General features: G+C 38.8%; 2 protein-coding genes across 7 annotated transcripts in view; one reads left to right on the forward strand and one right to left on the reverse strand.

Moving 5' to 3' along the window:
* Positions 1-23,697, forward strand: part of LOC134211414 (17S U2 SnRNP complex component HTATSF1) — a 310,332-nt gene that overhangs the window by 107,381 nt on the left and 179,254 nt on the right. The window lies entirely within an intron of this gene.
* Positions 7,575-23,697, reverse strand: part of LOC134211417 (uncharacterized) — a 401,264-nt gene continuing 385,141 nt past the window's right edge. For all 4 annotated transcript variants that reach the window (XM_062688243.1, XM_062688240.1, XM_062688242.1 and 1 more), the window contains one exon: positions 7,575-9,681. In XM_062688243.1, coding sequence (XP_062544227.1) covers positions 8,901-9,681 — 781 coding nt within the window. In that variant the 3' untranslated portion in view covers positions 7,575-8,900. The remainder of the gene's footprint in view (positions 9,682-23,697) is intronic.

Here is a 23,697-nt window from a genome sequence, read left to right on the forward strand (position 1 = left end):
CTTTATGTTGAAACATAACAGACAGACAACCGACAACAACACAATGACAATAACAGATCTAAAATATAGAAGACAAGTAGTGTTTTACATTAATTATACAACTCACAATAATAGAAATGACTATCCAACGAGTAGTACATATTTTTAATGATGTTATTCATATAAATCAATGCTTCATAATCGTAAAATTCATTCATTTAGCTAGGAAATAGACGCAATCAAGCATTACCATACCATTGATAACTGAATCTTGGACCAGACTTTAAAGACTTGAATTTTGAAGAGCGGAATAGAACATGACCATTTGACTACTGAAATTTATGATATCAGACAGTACTGTAAAGGATATGACGCCATAATCTTGATCAACCGCCAAAATAATGAAAGCTCTCAGATTAATATGTCGATTTATTGCAATAGTACTTAAATTAATTTATTGTATATTTACGATACCATTTAAATTATTCCATGTTGAAACAAAGTCCACTAGTATGATCCCATCACATTACATCAAAGTGTTATGGCTCGGCTGCGGTGGTGGGCGCGGTGACGCGTTTTGACAGAGAATACAGAATTACTGTCAAGATGCGCCGTTGCGTTAATCGCTGTAGAACGGCCTTCACTTGGAGATGGCATCAGTACCACCCGTTGTCAACATAGACTACTATTCGGTATTGAATGTCGGCTCCAAGAAAACATTAAATCAACTTTACATGTTAATTATTCGGAAAACATTCATGCGCGTGATGAGCTTTCATTATTATTATTGTTTGTTTTAAACTGACAGACTGCGGGAAGGAAATGCATCGGTATGATCACAATACGAACCCAGACCGCAGTGACCTAGTGAGCAACATAGCTTGAGTCGTCTGCTAGTATTGTGTATCACATGGAGAGCCCAGCCGAGATACCAGTCTATTAAGACTACAACTGGTCAACTCTCGAAAAAAAAAAAAAAAAAAAAAAATGTTGTAGAACTTCAAAATCGAACTTTTTTTTTGTAACAACTTGTAATTCTCGACATGTTCACGAGACGTTGGATGTGTTAGGACAGCGATTCTCAACCTTTTTCTTGCGAGGTACCCCTTCAGACTTATGCTTTCATTGAAGAACCCCCTATTTTATTTTCGTTGTAAATGAAAATAAGCGTAATTCATAAGATATATTAAAAACAAACCACAAAACTAACAGGATATATAGTTGTTTAAAAAATTGTCTGAAGTTTCTGTTATACCGTGAAACTTCCTGATTCAAATTGATTTTATACATCAATCTTCCCACAAGACTTTTGGAGGCTTCCGAGCGCCTTGGAAGGAAGCTTCCAAGCCTCTTGAAAGGAGACTTCCGAGCCTCTTGAAAGGAAGCTTTCGAGCCTCTTGAAAGGAAGCTTTCGAGCCTCTTGAAAGGAGGCTTCCGAGCCTCTTGAAAGGGGGCTTCCGAGCCTCTTGAAAGGAGGCTTCCGAGCCTCTTGAAAGGAGGCTTCTGAGCCTCTTGAAAGGAGGCTTCCGAGCCTCTTGAAAGGAGGCTTCCAGGCCTCTTGAAAGGAGGCTTGAGCCTCTTGAAAGGAGGTTTCCAGGCCTCTTGAAAGGAGGCTTCTGAGCCTCTTGAAAGGAGGCTTCCAGGCCTCTTGAAAGGAGGCTCTGAGCCTCTTGAAAGGAGGCTTCTGAGCCTCTTGGAAGGAGGCTTCTGAGCCTCTTGAAAGGAGGCTTGAGGCCTCTTGAAAGGAGGCTTCTGAGCCTCTTGAAAGGAGGCTTGAGCCTCTTGAAAGGAGGCTTCTGAGCCTCTTGAAAGGAGGCTTCTGAGCCTCTTGAAAGGAGGCTTCCAGGCCTCTTGAAAGGAGGCTTCTGAGCCTCTTGAAAGGAGGCTTGAGCCTCTTGAAAGGAGGCTTCTGAGCCTCTTGAAAGGAGGCTTCTGAGCCTCTTGACAGGAGGCTTCCTGAGCCTCTTGAAAGGAGGTTTGAGGCCTCTTGAAAGGAGGCTTGAGCCTCTTGAAAGGAGGCTGAGCCTCTTGAAAGGAGGCTTCTGAGCCTCTTGAAAGGAGGCTTCTGAGCCTCTTGAAAGGAGGCTGAGCCTCTTGAAAGGAGGCTTCTGAGCCTCTTGAAAGGAGGCCTGAGCCTCTTGAAAGGAGGCTTCGAGCCTCTTGAAAGAAGGCTTCTGAGCCTCTTGAAAGGAGGCTTGAGGCCTCTTGAAAGGAGGCTTCCAGGCCTCTTGAAAGGAGGCTTCTGAGCCTCTTGAAAGGAGGCCTGAGCCTCTTGAAAGGAGGCCTGAGCCTCTAGAAAGGAGGCGTCTGAGCCTCTTGAAAGAAGGTTTCTGGAGCCTCTTAAAGGAGGTTTCCAGGCCTCTTGAAAGGAGGCTTCCAGAACCTCTTGAAAGGAGGCTTCCTGAGTCTCTTGAGAGGAGGCTTGAGCCTGTTGAAAGGAGGCTTTCGAGCCTCTTGAAAGGAGGCTTTCGAGCATCTTGAAAGGAGGCTTCCGAGCCTCTTGAAAGGAGGCTTCCGAGCCTCTTGAAAGGAGGCTTCCGAGCCTCTTGAAAGGAGGCTTCCGAGCCTCTTGAAAGGAGGCTTCCGAGCCTCTTGAAAGGAGGCGTTCGAGCCTCTTGAAAGGAGGCGTTCGAGCCTCTTGAAAGGAGGCGTTCGAGCCTCTTGAAAGGAGGCGTTCGAGCCTCTTGAAAGGAGGCGTTCGAGCCTCTTGAAAGGAGGCGTTCGAGCCTCTTGAAAGGAGGCTTCCGGGCCTATTGAAAGGAGGCTTCCGAGCCTCTTGAAAGGAGGCTTCCGAGCCTCTTGAAAGGAGGCTTCCGAGCCTCTTGAAAGGAGGCTTCCGAGCCTCTTGAAAGGAGGCTTCCGAGCCTCTTGAAAGGAGGCTTCCGAGCCTCTTGAAAGGAGGCTTCCGAGCCTCTTGAAAGGAGGCTTCCGAGCCTCTTGAAAGGAGGCTTCCGAGCCTCTTCAAAGGAGGCTTCCGAAGCTTTTGAAAGGAAGCATTCGAGCATCCTAATAGGAGGCTTCCGAAGCTTTTGTAAGGAAGCATTCGAGCATCCTAATAGGAGGCTTCTGAGCACCTTTAAGGGACGTTTCTCAGATGTATTCTGAAGAAATCTTGAAACGAGATATCCGAGCATTTTGAAATAAGGCTTTCAAACCTCTTGAAACGAGGCTTCCGAGCAGGAGGTTTCCGAGCTTATTGGCAGGAGCCTTCCGAGCTTCTTGACAGAAGGCTAGTTGCTTCGGAAGGAGCCTTCTGAAAGCATGAAAACCTGCTTTCCTCATCCAAAACCGTGGTAGGGTAAATGTACCAGTTTTGGCCATGTTCCTAATTTGGAGTTCGGTCGTAGCAACCGTCCGGTTCGGTTGTGTTTTTGTGACGTCTTTCCGATTTTCCTCTACCACCAACTGTCAACGAATTTATAATTAAAAAAATCGAAGAAATAGTTTAATTTATAAATGTTTATACAAAAATATATGCTTTCGTTAGTGATAGTGATATACTGTTACACGTTCAAAAGGCTTGAAAGCTACATGTTTGAATATGTGAACATGTTAAAAGGTGATACATCTGCACTCTTGCAATATGTACAAGAAACATCTGAGAGGTTTTACTTTAGGGTATGAACATAGGCAAATATTCCAGTGATTTTATGCAAACACAAAATTGTACTACATCTTTTCTCCCCCAAGCTAATGAAAACCAACCAGAGTGCAACTATAGTTAGTATTAGTTAGTACTATTTGTTTTTGAATACTAGTTCCCGAGGATCAAATTGTATTGACAGCCAAGAGATTTTTTACGTGCTTAAGTTTCATTAGGTGCTATTGTTTTTTTATTATGCGTATTCTTGAGTTTTGTGAGTGTGAGTTCGAACGAGATTTTAGAGCGCAGAACAATTTCGAGATCCGTGTTATTTCGTTCTACTCTGTGTCGTTGAAAATATATTAATTAGTGCGTGACCAAATGTGCTTTAATAGAGCAGAACGACGTGGAATTATAGGAAACTAAAAGTAAACTGTGCGTCTGATCGTGTTTTCTCTAGTTGCAGAACGATCGCGCGATCATCGAAATGTTTTATTCTGCGTTGTGCGATTGACATGTGCGTGTCCCATCGTATTTCCTTTATCACGCAGAACTATCGCGCGATCATCGGAAAATTTTGTTCTGCTTAGTGCGGTCGGTAAATCAATTAGTTAGCGCACGTTCGTACGATTGTGTTTTTGTTTTACCTCGATCAAATTACACGCTGCACTCGGCATACCGTTTACTAAAACGAATCCTGCTACAATCCCTCCCCACATATCCAAAATCCCAGTGATATCTCGTGGAAGTGCAGATGACTCGTCGGCTTCCATCAAAGCTAGTATCACGTCAACATTTTTCTTCCTAATCCCTAATTAACCTGCATTCGGACACGGCCGGCGCTGGTATTGCTTAATTTTGGGTCACCAATTCTTACACATTGAGGATGATGTTAGTGTCCCAGATGTCCCAAACACCATCTGTCGGTTCTCTGTGTAATTACAGCTGACCTGGCAATAACGGAGTAGCAACCGTGGGCGGTCAATCATGCTCATGCTCAGTTTTGGCCATGTTCCAAATTTGGTCAGTTTTTCGCATAACTCTGAAAGTAAAGGGGGCGGTTGAAAACCCAGAAAAATTTCTCACGTAAATAGTGTACGCACTGGCGGAGCCAGCTATTGTTTTTTAGTGGGGCACCATTTAGCGCAAGAACAAAAGCCTTCGAGAACAATGGTGTGATTGCATCGTGTGGTGCCCCACCTCTGTCTCCGCCAGTGAGTGTACGGCCCCTTCCGCTTTCATAGAAAACATAAACAATGAAAGGAATTCCGCTAAATTTTCACGGATTTTTATTTCATGAAAGCGCAACAAACTATTATAAACAAGTTGTTTCTTCTTCAATAATGTTACTTCTAACTCGAAAATCAGGAACAATATAATCATTCTATCGACTAGTCATTAGGTGACCGGACTGCCTACGTTATCATTTTGGTCTCTTGAAAATGAAAATGCAACTGTTTTCGCTTTCACATCACGATCACGAAAACGGAATTGCTTCTATGAAAAACATAATACAGCTTGTTGGCCTGAAACGTAACAAATCTCCAAAAGTAATGAAATTACAAACTTGGCGCCCTCAAAAAGTTTTTTCAGGAGAACTTTTGCTGAAGACACTAACCTTGTACGGTGTAAAGCGGCAAACATATTTTCTTTATCTCACTTTTAAGAGGATTGATAATTAAACTGGATTCCTTCAAAGCAGCGCATGACCTTACTGATAAAATATCTGGAAAACACCCGTTACGCCAAATCGCATAATAAATTGGTACTATTAATTAAATGCGCTAAAAACGTCAGGATTTCAGTCACTGTGCGCAGCCAAAAAAATGTGGCAAAGACAGCCGCCGCACAGTGTTTTATTTCGTCGTTTTCACGATCGAAATACAAAAACTCGAAAAGTATTGATTGTTGATATAGGGTTTGTTAACAGAAGTTTCAAGATATTTAGGAGCGCATCTTTCGATAAAAACAGTTTGATGATTATTCCTCCTAAAAGTGAGTTGAGAAAATTATGTTTCCACCAGAATGAGATAGACACAAAATGCCTTCCGCAAAGTTGTAGCTAATTGTAATACGAGCAACTTTGCTGAACATGCCGAGTCTTTATCTCTTATATATAACAAACTTAAGACGTTTTATGCAAAAACCCCTTCAAAAACATATTTTTCATTCTAACTCTTTCCAATGATTTTTCCCATTTTCCGTCTCTTCTAGGAAGTTGTTAAGGAAGCAAAATAACATGTTTTGCTGAACATTGTAACATTCCATCTCATATACAACAAAAGTTATCTGTAAATTATACATATTTTTAGACGTATTTCCACTTATAATAACTCCCTTAATTGCAAAAAGTCGCAAATTTCTTCACGATATCCTGAAAGTCGCTCATTTCATCTTTCTACTGATATTGAAAACTTTTGTCGACAAGAGTCTTCTCGATTGCTGTGTTGAAAGCTTGAAAACCCATGAAAAATCATAATATTTGAATAACTTTGGTTTTATAAGAGATAGGAAGTTGCAATGTTCAGCAAAACATGTATTTTTGCTGGTTTGACAACTTTGTAGAAGAGACGGAAAATGTGAAAAATCAGTTCAAGTTCAAGAGGTTTGGAAGCCTCCTTTCAAAAGGTTCGGGAACCTACTTTCAAGAGATTAAGAGGCCTCTTTTAAAGATGCCCTGAAGCCTTCTTTCAAGAGGCTCGGAAGCATCCTTCAAAGAGGCCCGGAAGCCTCCATCAAACAGGGCCGAAAGCCTCCTTTCAAAAGACCTGGAAGCCTCATTTCAAGAGGTCCGGAAGCCTCCTTTCAAGCGGCCCCGTAATACTGAAAATTTCAGCCAACTTTATGGAGAGCCAAATATCCCGTAAATTTTCAGTTCCATTTTCCATATATCTTATGACTTACTTATACTTATTTTAATTTGCAGCGAAAAAATAGAGGGTAACCTCAAGAATTATCGGCAATAACCTTTTTCTGGCGAAAACTTGCAATTACACTGGATTTTGTTTTTACGCGATTTATATTTTCCCAATTTTGCACTCATCCTAAATCTTTAACGCATATCAATTATCATATGATTTTTCTTTGATTTATCCTGGATTTTTTGAAACATGTTGCGAAGAGTTTGGTGTTAAATTGAAGTCACACGATCAAAAACACGAGCGAAAAAAATCGTGTAAAAACAAAATCCTGTGTAGTTGAGGTAGGGGAACGGTTCGGCACTTCATCCCATAGCTCCTATTTCCATCTCATCAAAAACAAAGCAATGAAAAAAAATTGGTTTGTTTCTTATTTTTGTGATTTTTTCAGCAGTGAGCACGCGTGTTAGTGAAAAGAAGCGACAAGATTGGTGCTGCATTTCTTTGTTTTCCGATGAGATGAATATATGTACATTGAGATGGAAAATGGAACAGTTCCCCTATATCGAGGCTTTTGTGTTTGTATGGCCTTTTTATGACGAAAAAAAGCCCGATATCGATACTTCCGCATCTTTGTTATCATGATATCAACGAAACCAAAACAAAAATATTGTACGTCATATTGAACGAATGGTGGGTAGGCGTATTAGCCTTCTCTTCAGTCCCCTGGGTGGGGGGAGTCTTTAAACGAAGGAATGGGGTTTTCGAAAAACATGGTTTTGCGAAAGATGAATGTTGGTTAAAAGTTGCCGCATCATGCGTCTCCATCAGGTTACTATGTCAAATTGCGGAAATAATGGCGACGAACCCAGAATCTGGAAAACTCGATTTAGTGAACTCTAAATTGGGCTCCCATAGTCTTGCGAGCAAAGGTGCAGGATTGCCGAGTTTGTTTTTCGGTTTAAAGTTGCTTAACTTTCGCAACAGTTTGAATTATTTTTGAGTTGGTTATCAGTTGGTCATCAGAGACCCATCACATTATTACCCAATACTGAATTTAAACATTGATGACTAAGAAATTGAACCCTAATTCTGTTGCCCACCGTTATGGTTCAATACTTATTAATTATCTTTGAGAATCAAACACAATCCCATCGCTCTCTTAAGAATTTTATTTGCAATCTCAATTCGATCCTAATAATTTGCTTTTTCTTGTAATTCGAACATCTTTTTATCACTTTTTTTTCTCATCATTTCAATGCGGTTACAAGATTTGTTGCTTTCTTTTGCTTTGTTCTCAGATCATAACAAATACGAAACCTAAAAATACTGCTGCCAACAGATGTCGTTGTATATTTGCCTCACCACTACCGCTTTGACCTTGAACTAATTTCACTTCCCGATAGTTTAGTTTTCTGTTGCTTTTGTTGGTGTGGCTTAGTTTTACAGGCTATCCTTTCGTGTTGTTTAAAACTACGCACTACGCTAGGAGATTGAGAGAGTTTGCTTCAAGAAAGTAGCATCTAGCAATGATATCTAATTATTAACAATGAGATGGTTCGTCTCAGCTTGTGTTTGCGCATATATTATTAGTTTCGAACTTAATGTTAATATGGCAAATTGTTAATGTTCTTGTTTAAGTTTTTTGCTTTCCTGTTCAGTAAATCAACTTGTATTCTTGCATTAGCTCTCACTGGGATGCGATGCACTTACTGATGTTGAAATGTCGATTTTCTGTTGATGGTTCTCTATAATGTAGATTGCTTCTTTTACCCTAATGAATGGTGCTGTTAAGTTATGAATTTTGCTTTTCTAATATTGGTTCTTAATTCACTTTAGTTTATGTATATATAACTTTTGAACTTAACAAATAATGACTGTTGGTTGACATTGTTTTGTTTTTTTTCTCTAGATTTTTTATTTATTAGAAAATATCTCTCTTTTAGTAGTAATGTATAATTTAAATTGGAAATTTAACAACAAAAAACTTCGTTTATTTGGATTCGACGGTAATTGTCAAGTAATATTTGTTTTCTAACATCTTATCTATAATAGGTATTGTGTTCGTGAAGAACTTAGTTAAATTAATGACATTACAGAAGCGTTCAATAGAATAAAAAGTCCAAAGGATCGAAAGATTGCTGTCTTAATTTCTAATATAGCTAGTAGAAGTAGAAAGGATATGTGTAAGTTTTTTTGTTTACCGGCGAACGTTAGATTATCTGATAGGACAGTGTACGTACAGGGACAGACTTAGGAACCGATTTACACTACATATTTAAAATGTTTTGCTTCTTTCTAGTAGATTGGTCAATCTAGAGTAGAGTTACCGAGAGATACCACCGGGGATTGGATCCCCAGCGTCAGTTACAATCTCCCTCTCGCCTTGGGAAGAAGGACTCTGTGGTTGCTGTTGAGGCAATTTCTTATCGCTTAGTTCTTTCGTTTCGAAGTCGACGACCGGCTGCTTGGCAGCACTCTTACGGAATGGTTTCGTTCTGGAGGTGGCGTTTCTTGGACTGCTTTCGCTTGGCACGCTCGTCGAAGAACATGGCGCGTTCTTCGGGCGTGAGCATTGCTAGTCGTTCCCGAAGCTTGTGACGGCGAGCCTTTCTCTCATCGTGCGACAGCAGTTGGGGCTTGGTCGTGTGTTGATATTTCTTGGTAGCTTTTGCTCGCTTGGCCTCAAACTGCGCTCGTTCTTCCGGTGAGAGTTTTGCCAGCCGCTCACGTATCTGATCACGATAAGCTTTCTGTTCCTCTTTCGTTAATCGCAGTGATTGCTGTCTTTCGGTGACTACTTGTAAAGCCTCAGTGGGGATTGTTTCTGGCACAGGAGTTGTTGTAGTGGTAGTAGTCGTGCTGGTGGTGGTGGTGGTGGTGGTTGTCTCGGTAGTGGGAGGAGCTTTGGTTGTTGGATGGTGTCGATGAGGTCTGTATTCGCCATCAACCTCGTTCATGCGATAATCCTTACGGAGTTTTGGATTGTGGATATCCACGTTGAAACGACGACCAGGCACGCTATTTCCATTGCGGTAGTCGTTTCCGTTTCCATTACCATTGATATTGTTGTAAGAATTATCGGAAGCATATTCTACCACCGGGCGATGGACGATATCATTGCTGATGAAATCTTTCCTTGGCTGAGATTGGTTCCTGTTGCGATAACCTTTGATTCGCTGGGTTCGGTTAAACTTTTTCCATTTTCTGTTCAATCTGGTCAAGTTCATCTTGGAATTGACATTTGTTCTGTAAAAGTCCCTGAAATAGAAAATGAGAAAATGATACTTAGTTTTTTTTTCAGCAATCATGCTGGTGGTGTGTTAGAACAAGACTGGTTTATCATCTGAAACACAAAACTTAAGCCTGATTGAACCGTTATGCTAGTCTGTTAGTTACAAATTTGGATTAAACGGTATTTGCAAAATTAGCTAATTGCAAAGGCCATGTTTTTACTGCGGCATAGATGTTTTACATACGTTATGGACAAAGGGTCGAAGGGACAAAATGTCGAAAGGACAAAAGGTCGAAGGAAAAAAAAACTTTTTTCTCTCTTCCTGCTTCCTCCTTCCTACTTCTTTCTCATCTTTCGTTTTTTTCATCACTCTTCTTTTTGTCTTTTCTCTCCCTTCTTACTTGTCCTTTCTCACTTCTCTTCTTTCAACCTTATTATTTCATCCTTCTACGTTTTCCTTCTTAATATTTATTTATTTCTTCTTCCTCCTTCTTTCTTATTTCTTCCTTCTTACTTTATCTTTCTTCCTTCATTTTGTCTTCCTTCTTCATTTTCTACTTCTATCTTCCTACTTTATTGCTTCTTCATTCTTCCATCTTCCTTCTTTCTTCTTCCTTATTCTTATTTTCATCTTCCGTCTTCAACGGGCTTGGTGACCATACGGATACCACTTCTATCTCTTACACAGGAGGTTGTGAGTCCCATTTCTTCTACTTTGTATCTTTCCATATATTTTGCATGTTCCAGCAATCGCTGAAACTGGAAACGGGCTTTCATATCCTTTCCTTCTTCTATCCTATACATACAACTTGACTTGTTCTAGCAGGTAACTGAGTGAAAAAGCTCTTTTTTCGGCATTCAATTTAAATATACCATCCTTTAATTACTATCACATTGGCAACCCGTTAACCAAGACGAATCTCCGCCATAGAACCTAACTCCCAGATTCCAACGAAATTCCGCATGAACTCGTGGAGAGGTGTTCTCGGCTTTCAGTGGCCGAGTGATTGCATCATCAATTTCTTCCCATCCCCGATAGACCGTGAAGACGTGGCCAGCGCCGTTATCGACCACTTAATATACTAGAGCTCTCGGACTGTACATATTGCGGTTGAAGAGAGAATTGCATGCTTCCATACATTAATTCCCTGTGCAATTGCGATTGTTCTGATCGATCACAGAGTAGCAATTACGGAATGCACGGTCATCATGCTTATGCTCAAAAATTCCTTCTTCCATATTCCGTCTTTCTTCTTCGTTCTTCTTTCCTTTTTCCTTATTCTTTATTCCTTCTTTCACCTGCCGTCTTCCTTCTTTCCACTTTTTTTTATTTTCTTCCTTCTTCATACTTCCTTCTTCCATCTGCTTTCTGTCTACCTTCTTCCTTCTACCTGTTTCCTCCTTCTTCCTAGAGGTGTGCGCCGGTCCGAAATTAGGCGGCGGCGGCATTCTCGGCGTCATCGGCGTGGTTATTTTTTTACTACGTTTCTTTAAGATTTTCTTCGCTTATTTTCGCTTGAAAAATCTGAACTTCTATAAAAAAAATCTTTAATTTTTTCCAAAATATTCATTTATAAATTATTTTTGGACTCATTTGGATATTATTTATTGACTTTTTGGAATAATTTTTGGATTCTTGGATGATTCGGAAATTCTTTGGAATTACCAACAGAAGAATCAACAAGAAAATTATTCGGAATTTGAGCAGGAAATTCGTCGGAATTAACATGAGAAATTGTAACAAATTCCTACAGAACAACGTTCGGAATATCCACGGAATGTTTATGTTGAGGACTTTTCGAAATTTACAAAGAAAATTATTCATAATTGTAGAAGAGTGCGGCTGGTAGAATGCGTGTTTTAGTGTTGGCTTGCTGTGTCTAGACTAATTAGGACTCCTATTTTGGCATAGACAACGTTAAAACAGAAAATTCTTCAGAATATCCGAGATAGAGTAGGTTTCAAGGAAAACTTTCTGGAATATTCACGAGCAGTTCACCGGAATTTCAACGGAAAATTATTTAGAATTACCGCGGAAGTTTGTTCAAAATAAAGATTTCAATTAAAAGAAACCCAGATTAATCCACCTAGCAGTGAAGATGCCTTTCTCGTGCATTATAAAATATATTGAAAGAATCACATTAGAAAGGACAAAAAAGCTCTTTAGGTGAATAGATCACATTTTTCGACAATTTTGCATGTCGAAATTCAAAACCAAAAAAATTTTTTTTTAACAAAAATGATGGCGATGCATTTTAACTTTTGCAACTAATGCAAAAGTTAAAATGCATCGCCATCATTTTTGGAAAAAAAAAATTTTTTTTGGTTTTGAATTTTTTTTTCCAAGGAGTGACCTTTGGGAAAAAACAATGATTTTTCAATAATTCCGAAATGCAATGTCCGATCCAGCCAATTTTCAATAGCAAACAATGGGACCGCATTCCCCGTCGAATGCAACTTGTTGCGAGTAAATCGGATAATGCTAAGTTCCAAAAAGTGTGTCTACAAAATTTGTACACATACACACATACAGACATCACCTCAGTTCGTCGAGCTGAGTCGATCGGTATATAACACTATGGGTCTCCGGGCCTTCTATCAAAAGTTCTTTTTTGAAGCAATCATATAGCCTTTCGGTACAACTTTGTTGTACGAGAAAGGCAGAACCTTTGGATTTCAACGAAAAATTGCAAGGATTTTTAAAGGAATTTCTTTGGATTTCTACGATAAGTTCGTAGTTCGTAAGATTTGATTGCAATTCGATTACACTTCTACTGCATCTGACGTCGACTGACAACCTATTGACGTCTAGAATACATTGCAGATATCGAACGGTATTCGCTAACTGAAGCGTAAACATGTTGCAGTTATCTAACGACTAGTGTATTGTCTATAAGTAATTTTTGGGAAATTCCATTGGCTGAAAACAAAATACGGCCGAATTTGGCCGAAAAAGTCGTTTTCCCAAACAGGTCGTTTGACCGAATGGGTCATCAGCTCGAGAATGCCGTTTGGCCGGAATGATCGTTTAACAAAATGGGTCAATTGACCGAAAATGTCGTTTGGTGCAACGGGTGCAACGGCCAAATGTCTATTACTGAACGGATAATATGGTCATAAATGTCCACCCGTTTGGCCAAATGACGTTTACGGCGAGATAGGCTTTTTGTTCAATTGAACCAAGTTTCGTAACCTCTCTACATTTGAAGTCGATACTGGCATTTAACCAAATCTCATTACACGCTAACTTTCACTTACTCAGTGACTGAGTAAAATTGTATTGCCCTCTCTTTTCTTCTCACGGAAATTTTACTCAGTTTCCGCCAAAAGCGGGACTACTCATAGCTATGAGTAATCCTGCTTTTGACGAAAACTGAGTAAAATTTCCGTGGGAAAAAAAGAGAGGGCAATACAATTTTACTCAGTCACTGAGTAAGTGAAAGTTAGAGTGTAAGCCAAATTGAACGTATATCTGAAAGTGTTATCGAGATTTGTCCGAAAATGTAGTTTGGCCGAAAGCGTCATGTAGCCGAAGGGGACATTCGACCGAACTGGGGTGGCATTGCGCATCTCGATTCGAACGTATTTCTATCGAGTCGAACATGTTTGGCATTACGGCTTTCGATTCGATCTCGAAAACGACTCATCGTTCGAGTATGCTCGAGGAGGTACAAGAATTACGAGATGTTTTGGCATTATGGAAACTCGTTAGCACACTGAAAAACGACTCAAGTCGAATGAAAAACACTCGTCACCTTTATAGCTTTCGAATGTTGTTCGAGAGTCATTTCTTGCTAAAAGTTTTTCATTATATTTGTTATTATTTCTATACGGGAAGAGAATAAATGTTTCATTACTGTATTGTGTATCCGGAATAAATTTATACCGCTTTTTATACCGAAGTTGGATTTTTCTCCAGATACAGGCTACTTTCCCAACTTCGGAAGTAGTGCGGTGGATTCGCCTAAAGATGCGCTAAACAACGCATCAATTAGTTTGACAAATAAAACTTTGGAAGAAAGTTCGGTTCGGAAGTCCCGACTTCCGAATTCTAACTTGGTGCTACGCCGACAATATCTTGAAGGAAAGAATGTCATTAATATAGGGGGAGATCCCCCAGCGCCGGACACCTCCCAATACCGGACACATCTTAAAACGGCACTTGCAAAGATCCCTCCATTATCTTACGTAGTACAAAAGAAAGCTATTGAAAAGTCCTTTACCTGTATGGAATATCAGATCGTCATGTTGTAAACTTTGTACAAAATTTGAAATTGAACAAAAATGTCAAAAAAATCATATTTCGCCTTATTTTAGAAGGTTTGAATCAACAATAATATTAAAATCAATCGAATGCATTCTGATTATGTCGAGTTGTTCAATATTAGGCATATTTTAAATTGCGATCATGATTGGATAGATATTTAATGTATATATGGTGTAAAATCAATTTCTGTATGCAGTAGCTTTCCCCCGGGTCCGGACAGTGATTTTTTTCATGTGTTCAAATAACCATTCTTTGCACATGTTTTGCTAAACTTACTTCAATTCAATTGTTTTTTCTTGCTGAGATATCAGAAAGCCATAGAAATAAGCAGAAACAAAAATTGAAGATGTCATTGAATATTGGGGGAATTTTTAGTAGGATGTAAGAAATTGAGCTGGAGAGTTAAATAAACTCTACTAACACCTTTTAATATCTACAACTTGAAGCAGGTGAAAAATAATATTTTTCTTAATGTTGTCTCTACTTATGTAATAGGAAGTTGATCATATTTGAACATAGTGTCCGGTACTCGGGGACACTTTCTCAACCGTGAAAAATTTCACCAAAATTCATCATCAAAATACATCGTCCAAAAACGTGTTTAAATGCTCAAATATAGCTTGTATGAATCATTAATGATCATATTTTGTGTATATGGTACACAATAAAACATAATCCGGATAATAAGAGAGTTTTCGTTAAATGCCTTATGTGTCCGGCACTAGCGGATCTCCCCCACCTACTTTTATAGTTTCCAGGCAATATGCCATCTCTAATTATCCCGAAATCTGCGTAAAAACGTGTATATTCCAAAATCTACGTAAAAATAGTTGAGTTAAATAAAAAACTAAAACACATGGAAACATAAAAGTAATTTATTATCGAATCCTTCTTTAGCTTTAAATTATTTAACTCAACATTGGATCTGTGGCATAAACTCGAATAAACATAAAATTTATAATTTATGTCGTAACAATATCTCAATTTACAAAACAATTTGCAACTGCTCAATAAATAATATTGCTTTTTATAGTAATTGTGCACAATTTGCTAGTTTATAAATTAACTGCACATTCATGCCCTGAAGGATGCCTTTCCAACAGGCAACATGCTACACGCAGATGAAATTACTCTTATTCTCTCTGTTTACTCACATTCGCCATGCGCTGAAGGTTGTCTCTCCAGCGGGCGGCTTACTAAACAAGGAGACAGCTATCTCTTATTCTCTCTGTTTACATTTCGTTTGACAGAACACACTCGATTGAGCTAGTACAGCACCATTCGAAATCTTGTACTGCGACTGAATGAAGTCGAACGAAATACATAATGCCGCAATTTTTTCGAAACGAATTCAAAAACGTAAGAATCGAGTGATTCGATTCGAGATGCGCAATGTCACCCCTGGTTATATGGCCGAAAATGAGAATGCCGTTTAGTCGAAAAAATTGTTCGACAGAATTGGCCAATTGGCCGAAAATGTCGTTTGGCCCAACAGGTCATACGGCCAAATGCCAATTACTGACCGGAAAATATGGTAAACCTGTTTGACCAAATGACTTTTTGTCAAACGATCATTGAACGAAATTTGGTAACCTTTCTACTTTTTAAGTCGATACTGGCCTTGAAGCCAAAAGTCATATAACCAAATCCTATTAAGCCGAATTGAACGTACATATATCCGAAACTGTTATCAGGTCGAAAATGGTTTTTCCGAAAATGTAGTTTGGCCAAAAGCGACATATATCCGAAAGGGACGTTCGGCCGAACTGGTAATTAGGCCGTTTAAAATCGTCAGACCGAATAGATCATTTGACAGAAAATGCCGTTTGGTAGGAATGGCCATTTGGCAGAAAGAACGATTTGGCTGGTTGTTTTTCAGAAAGGACGTTTTTGAGCCAAATGTGCTCTTTCTGCCAAATGACCACCCGAGCAACACACATGTTGCACAAAAGCTACTGTAACCCTTATAGAACCGAATTTAGTCACATTTGAGTTGCTGCAACCAAATTGGTCAGGATTGTGCTGCTAGGGCATTCTTACCAAATTGCATTTTTGGTCAATTGATCTATCTGGTCAAATGACTTTTTCGGCCGAACGGCATTTTCAGTCAAATGACCTATTAGGGCAAACTAATTTTTCGGTTAAATTACCAGTTCAGCAGAATGTTCCTTTTGGCTGTATGTCGCTATCGGTCAAACAACATTTTCAGACGAACCATTGCACATAGGAGTACGTAGTATAAAAGCGTGGCCAAAACTATGTCAATCATTTAGTCGTCTGTAAATGCATTGATTATAAACAGCAAAGTGTATTTTTTGTTTTTATGATCTTGGCAATCATCTAGCAGAGAAGTATTACCATTGGCGGAGTCCGTTATTGCTTTTTGATAGAGTGCCACTTGGCGCAAGAACGCTGCCTTTGTGAACTACAGCGTGGTTGCGACGAGTGGTGTCCACCTCTGGTTCCTCCAGTGAGTATGCTCTTTCTTATGTTATCTTAATTATTTGATTGTTACTTACTATATTTATCGAAAAGGTGTACTATGTTTTTTTACTTTGACTATATAAATTTGTCTTCGGATAATATTTATGTTCCTGGATAAAGTGTTGTAACATCAAAAGGAGCAGATCCAATAAATACGGAATGCAAATCAATTGCTTTATTTCTTAATAACCTTCTACATCCAAAAAATGCGTATGCTTCTTATGGATCTAAATCTCAACTCTTCTTTGGAAGCGAACCACAATTTATGTGAGATTTATCGCTCAAAACCATGATTACTTAATTTTTTTGTCCAACTATTTATGCAAATTTCACTATTTTGAAATAAAAATGATTCACGATTGCGTGAGGATGCGTGAAATGTTTTTCATGGAGCTTATTAAGGAAAGTCCAATCTTTCCAACGCTGACAATTTTGTTGCTTGGACGGGTTTGGAACCCAATCAAAAGTTTTATTTTGTAAAACATATTATTGTAAAAAAAATAGAAAAAAGCTGTAGCATTTGCTACAATCTGCAATAGGCTAAATAGATAATAGGCAACACAATCTTTAATTTAGAACATAGCATTCTCCATAAACCAATTAAGTTCACGTACGCCAAATGGTAGGCCAGTAAAGCATAACGACACTGATCGATTACCCATAAAACGATAGGTCGCGATTTCCGCCGCGCTCGATTTCGCGAGATCAAGGTCGGGTCCAAGGAAGTCTTCTGGAAGATTGAGAAAGAGAGAGTCGTGGCTGCACCCGAAATTGCACGAAGAGCCAGCGGTCAAATAAATGTCTCGTAATCATCAAATCGGTCGAAAAGGTTCGCGGGAAATCCGAATTGAATTCGGCGAGGTCACGTTCTATAATCTGAGGATCACGGTTTCGCTCACTTTTGTCCGAACCGTAGATAACAGTGGAAGGGTCTTGCTTTGTTCGTGTAATCGTAATTCATTTTGTAAGTTTAAAGCAACGTGGTTGAACTTGATATTTGTATTTGAATAATTCCTCTTCGTATAGCTTCGATAGTTGTGCTAAAATATAGTGTGCGTCGTAGGCTAGATTTTTGTGCTCTTATTCAATCTAGGCCAGGTAATGTGAATTGTGCTATCGTGAAATCTGTGCAGTGTTGTAATTGTTCTGAATAGCCGACGGCTATATATCTCTTCCCAGCGCCAGGTCAGCGGAGTCCCCAGGACGAAAGACCCCGGCACCCGTCATCTTGTCCGGTGGGAAGCGATCCGTCTCTACATCGCTTCAGCGGGGAGTTGTGGTCGTCAATTGCCACCATCGACCAAACCGCCATTCGTCGACACGTGGAAGTCGCCAACCACCATTCATCGGCCCACGTGGCGATCATCAATCGTCAACCGCCAGCGGCGGTAACAGCAGCAGTAACCATCTGGTGAGTCCGGCCCAATTGTTCTTGCTTGAAGTGTGGCGTCCGCTGAGGACGCCACGGAGAAGTTTTTTGTGCCAACCGTAGGTTGAAGAGCGTGAATCGCTAAACATTCAAACGTTTGGATGAATTGAGGTTGGGTGTCGGCGAGAAACTAAAACGTGCGCACGTACAATAATTTATGGCCGCCCACCCAACCCAATCAATGTAGACACCCGGGTGCAACAGCATTAGCCGTTTCGTTGCTGCATCATCGTCGCATCGCTAGTAATGAAGAAGCAACACAATAGCACAGATAGTAGAAGAATTTGAATACGCACACAAGTAGGATAGAGTAAAGAGGAGAGAAAGAGGAAAGAATTCGACACAATTATAAGCATGCTTAATTAAATAAAACCTACTGTTAATATTAAATGTCGAATAAATCTTAAATTGTTATGCCATCCAAAATGTAAAAGTTGTTACTCGTATTACTATTTATTGAATACATGTTTTGAGTGTTTCTACGTTGCTTCGGATTCGTTTGTAGTTTAATTTATTTGTCTTGAGTTTGAATTTATGTTGCGCGACCCTTTAGCTACCATCGCGACTCTGGTGGAGGATAGCGTAAACTCCCGATGATGATGAAATGACGTCTTGTTGCGTCGTCATGAGTATGCGTGACCTCTTACCGTGATTTTTGAGATTTGATTGATGTTGCGAGAGTTATGCTGATGCGTCAATAGGGGTTTCTACCTGTCCCATTTTGGGAAAGTAGTCGCACTGGATCGATCTCTTTCTTCTATGAAGATTGTACTTGGACTCGCCTTGATTGAGTCTCATCCGGGCAAACAAACTTGGTGTGCGGTCTCCTTTATTGGAGTGGCGCTTAAGCCGCACATTTACATAAGATCGCCAGTGCCAGCTACAAAGCTAGCAATTATAATCATGGTTATGGATCACCTGTAAATGTTTTCAGATTGAGTCATGCTTAAAAACTTTTTACATACCCTCATTATTGATACCTCAGGGTGGCCACCGAACCGGGAAAAACGGGAAAAGCGGGAAAAAGACGGGAAATTGAAGTCACCGGGAAAAAAAGCGGGAAAAACCGGGAATTTAGGACCTGTACCGGGAAAAACCAATTTTCGTCCAACAAATTCAAATTCTTCAAAGTTTTTATGAAGTTGATATTAGGAAAAGATTGTTTCTTTAATGTTCATTACTCAGTCGCTTTTTAACTTTTAGTCCATGGTGTGCATGAGGTACAATCATTGATTAGATCTTTTTTCTGAATCCAGTTTGTGTTGTCACTAGCTCAATTTGATATCAATTTCGAGTGACATATATTATACACATTGTGTTATGAGGCAACCATAGAATCGAATATCGAAATATTAATTCTTTTAAATGAATGTATTCATTTTTAAGCCATTCTTTCAATGTCCAAGCTTACCTTTAGACGAGGTTCTCCCTTTATTTTTCTGTAATTTTCAATTGCACAGTATCCGAAAAAAAATGATATATTAAATGATATATACCTATTTTAACACATGTTCAAGAGTTGTTTGAAATTCTACAAATCATTGAAAAAATGGTAATTCGTTTAAGTTTAGTATTTTTCCACAACCTAATATAATAAAACGTTATGATGGTGTTACACGGGAAATAAGTCCCAACACTTCGATAATTCCAATATGGTAATGTTTAGGGGTGATGGAAATTCGCGATTTCGCGGAAGCCGCGAAATCCGCGAAATTTGATGCTAGCCGCGAAATTTAAACATTTTCGCGAAAAAACGCCAAATTAACCTTTCCGGTCAATAATTATATTCCATTCTATTGCCTCAGTAGATTTCTTGACCTAGTCAATACCAACTCGACAAACTACGCACTTTTTGATGTCTCGAAAATAATTTTAATGCAAAATCCGAGATTGGTCGAATGGTGAGCCAACCGGGTTTGAAATTTTTACGATCGGTCCGATTACTGAATTTGCAGCCTGCGAAGTTTTTGTTAGACATGTTCGATGGAATTTCAGAATGTGCAACCAACAAGTCTATGATACAGGATGAGCTATCAGCCTACAAACATGCCGTTACGGAAATACAGGAAAATGCCGATCCACTCACGTTTTGGTTTGCAAACCGAGACCGCTTTCCTCAGCTCTTCAAAATAGCGGTGAAATATCTGTCTATTCCTGGAAACTCGGTAGATGCTGAACGTAGTGTCAGCCAGTACAATTTAATCAAGCGCCAAAAGTTGACGGAAAAAAGTTGGCCAACCAAGTGCTTTTGACCAGTAGTGCAATAAAATTATAAAAAAATAATTTGAAATTAATAAACGCAACAATTTAAATAAATCAAGCTCTATCTAGAATAAGGGCGAATGTCGCAAGAGAGGATTCTCTTCGTCGACTTCCCCTCTTTTTAATAAAAGTGACAAGCAGCGGATGTCTTAATGGTTTATCACCTAAGCACGATAGAAAACAATGCGAACTTGCATTCTGATGTGATAAACTGCAAAGGAATCCTCTGCTTGTCACTTTTATTAAAAAGAGGGGAAGTCGACGAAGAGAATTCTCTCATGCGACATTCGCCCTTCTACCAGATAGAGCTTGAAATATGGAATCTACATTGTTTTTTAATTTTTTGAGCCGAAATATAATTTACCGCGATATTGCCGCGAATTTTCAGATTTTCTGAATTGGATGTCCGCGAAATTTCGAAAATTTTGCCGGCGAATTTCCACCATCCCTACTAATGTTGAATGGGAACGTTCAAACTTTTTAATAATAAATTCAAGTCGAGTCAAGTACAAGACACTGAAGACGGCCTTACTGTTGAGGTCGAAATACGTATCTGTCAGGATACAATTAAGTGGTGGAATTCAATGGGATTGTTTAAACTCGTCTTATGACAGGTGAAAACATTCCACTAAAAAGCTCAAAATAATTTTCTTATAATAAATTCAAGATTTTATTTTAATGGATAGAAAACTGAAAAAAAAAACAAAATTCTAGAAATTTAAAATGTAAAATTGACTAAACTACGAATCAAATTTTTTATTGTCCCAATTGTGCTTAAATCTATTTTAGAAAACAAAATAATGATCTTGATCGTAAACAAAGATTTCGGGTGTAATGTGGATTAGAATTCATATTAATTGTTTTATAGTTTTGTGGATATTTAGTAAACCAATAACTATGATGCGGTTATACACTTACTTCATTGCTAAGTTCTCTAACTTAAAAACATCGATTTAATTAGATTCATTTCATTAGAGATAATTGTGTCTATCCGCATATTCATTTAATTTATTTAGCTTACATCTAAACAGATAGATGTAAGCTGAATAAATGAAAAATCTAAACAGATAACACTGAATTAACCATTTGACGCCATAATACACGGTTTGAGGCCGCATCTTCCCATCTTCGAATGCGCCCACGCTTGCCAAGTCGTTCTGTACCTGGTCAATCAACATCGCTCGCTGTGCTCCATGCCGTCTTGTATCTGCCGGATCGGAGGGTTGTTGTCCGACATTCTTGGAACATGCCCATCGTACCCTTCCGACTTCAGCTACCTTCTGGATACTGGGTTCGCCGTAGAGCTGGGCAAGCTCGTGGTTCATCCTTCCTAAGGTCCTAAGCACCCGTCTCTCATATAATTTTGCGATAGTTTGAAAAGCTTCATCTGTTACTCAGGAAGGTATTCATTAAAATAGTCTGAATAAAATAAAACCAAGAGCTGAACATTAAAATATGTTGGCTATACGATAATATACGTAGTATACGTTTTTTCAGCTTTCTGTGAACATTATGCCATAAGAAGAAAGAACCACACTAGACTGCCATGCAATGTCCATTGGCTCGAAAGTTTTGCAACCAAGAAAACATATTTACGAAAGTTTTGCAGCTAAGAAAAGAATACAACCATCGTAATTAGGTGTTATTGTGGTATTACCATTACCATGTTGATTAAATCCCAATTGACACTAACTACATAACCACGAATTAAAGCATTTTGCATAACACGTTGTTGATAATTGAATGTAACTATTTCAAAGGTTCGTTACAAGTTACAAATTACAAGTTACTTCGATTTAAAACTGACCTCCGGTTGGTTAAGAATATAAAAGAGCCAGATAAAGTTCAAAAAATCTTACCCTGTTTTTTTTAAGTTAAATAAAAACCGGGAAAAATTGTCAAAATTTACCGGGAAAAGCGGGAAAAAAACGGGAATTTGAAAATCGAATTTCAGTGGCCACCCTGCTATATTGACTTTCATCTTAAAAATCATTTAAAACCAACAAAAACAGGATTACACGTGAACATTTTTTCATGCACACTTGCGATAAAACTACCATCAAAATTATGGCGAAGTTTTGACAGCCAGTATTGCTTACAAGTTGACAATATTGGTTCAAAAGTCCCATGGCCAATTAGTATTACTATTTGAGAGTACAAAAACGAAAAATAATTTCTAAAAAAATTCTAAAAAAAATGTTTTTGACTTTTGGCCAGGGTTTGGGCTGAAATAATCCTCAGTGCATTGACGATCTGAAAACAGTTTCAGATAAACGTTTAGTTCTGCTCGGCTATAATTTTGCTAGATGACTTTTGTATGTCATTTTTATGGACTTAAAAAGTAAAGGTTACGGAATTTTGTTTAATGTTCATTTGTCAAAAAGGCCATTTCGCCAAACGAGTGACCAGTTTTGACCATATGATTCGTTCAGTAATTGACATTTGGCCTATCAAATGACATTTTCGGCCTAATTACTTCTTCGGCCAAACGATCCATTCGGCCAGACGACTTGTTAGGACAAACGGCTTTTTCGGCCAAATTTCCAAAAATTTCTTATGGACAATACAAAGAATTTCCTGTGTAAGAAATCCAAAGAAATGTCTTAAAAACTCCAAGCATTTTTCCGTTAAAAACCAAAGATTTTTTTGTTGGAATTTACATTTTGAACAATCTTCCACTGAAAGCCTGAAACTTTGAAGAGTTTTCCGTGGAAATTCCGGAGATTTTTTTGTTTTAATGTTGGCTCTAGTCCAGTCGTCTTAATTAATCTAGAAAGGGAAAGTTATCGTTGAAGCATTCCTTCTACCAGTCACATGCTCCTTCAAATATGATAGATTTTCTGTTCAAATTTCGAAGAATACTCAACTTACCGTGGATATTCCGAATATTTTCCTGTAGAAATTTGGAACAACTTTCCGTGAACATTCTGAAGAGATTCTCATGTAAAATCCAAAAAAAAAATCGGGTTTCAACGGGAAATGCTTGGTACGAGTTTTTTCTTAGTTTTGACGGAGAGTTTTTCAAAATTTCAACAAGAAATTGTACGGAATTTTCAAGAAAATCATTGGTATCATGGGGCCCATTCACAAATTACATAACGCTTTAGGGGATGGGAAGGTATCTGTTCAAGCGTTATGGCCCATACAAATTTTAGAACCCTTCCATAAAAAACGCGTTACGAGGGGGTGGATGGGGGTTTAAAATGGTCTATTTTAGCGTTATGTTATTTGTAAATGAACCCCATGATGTTATATGGATCAATCAAAAAAAAAAAACGGAAATTACACTGAATCTCCGGAATTTCCACTGAAAATTCTGCGGACTTCTTCAAATTTGAATCGGCGTGGAAAATTATAAATCAACGGTGTGACATATTTTAAACGGCGTAGTGTTTAATACTATAGTGTTATATACGACTCAGCTCGACGAATTGAGGTGATGTCTGTCTGTGTGTGTGTGTATGCGCAAAATCCGTCAAAAAAACTCACTCATTTTTTAGGCACTTATCCTTAAACAAGTTGCATTCTACGCAGAATCCTGTCCCATTGTTTCCTTTTAAAAATTGGCCAGATCGGACTATGGGCTCAGAAGTTATGGCC

This window comes from Armigeres subalbatus, chromosome 2 (genome assembly GCF_024139115.2).
Source record: "Armigeres subalbatus isolate Guangzhou_Male chromosome 2, GZ_Asu_2, whole genome shotgun sequence".
NCBI classification, from domain to species: domain Eukaryota; kingdom Metazoa; phylum Arthropoda; class Insecta; order Diptera; family Culicidae; genus Armigeres; species Armigeres subalbatus.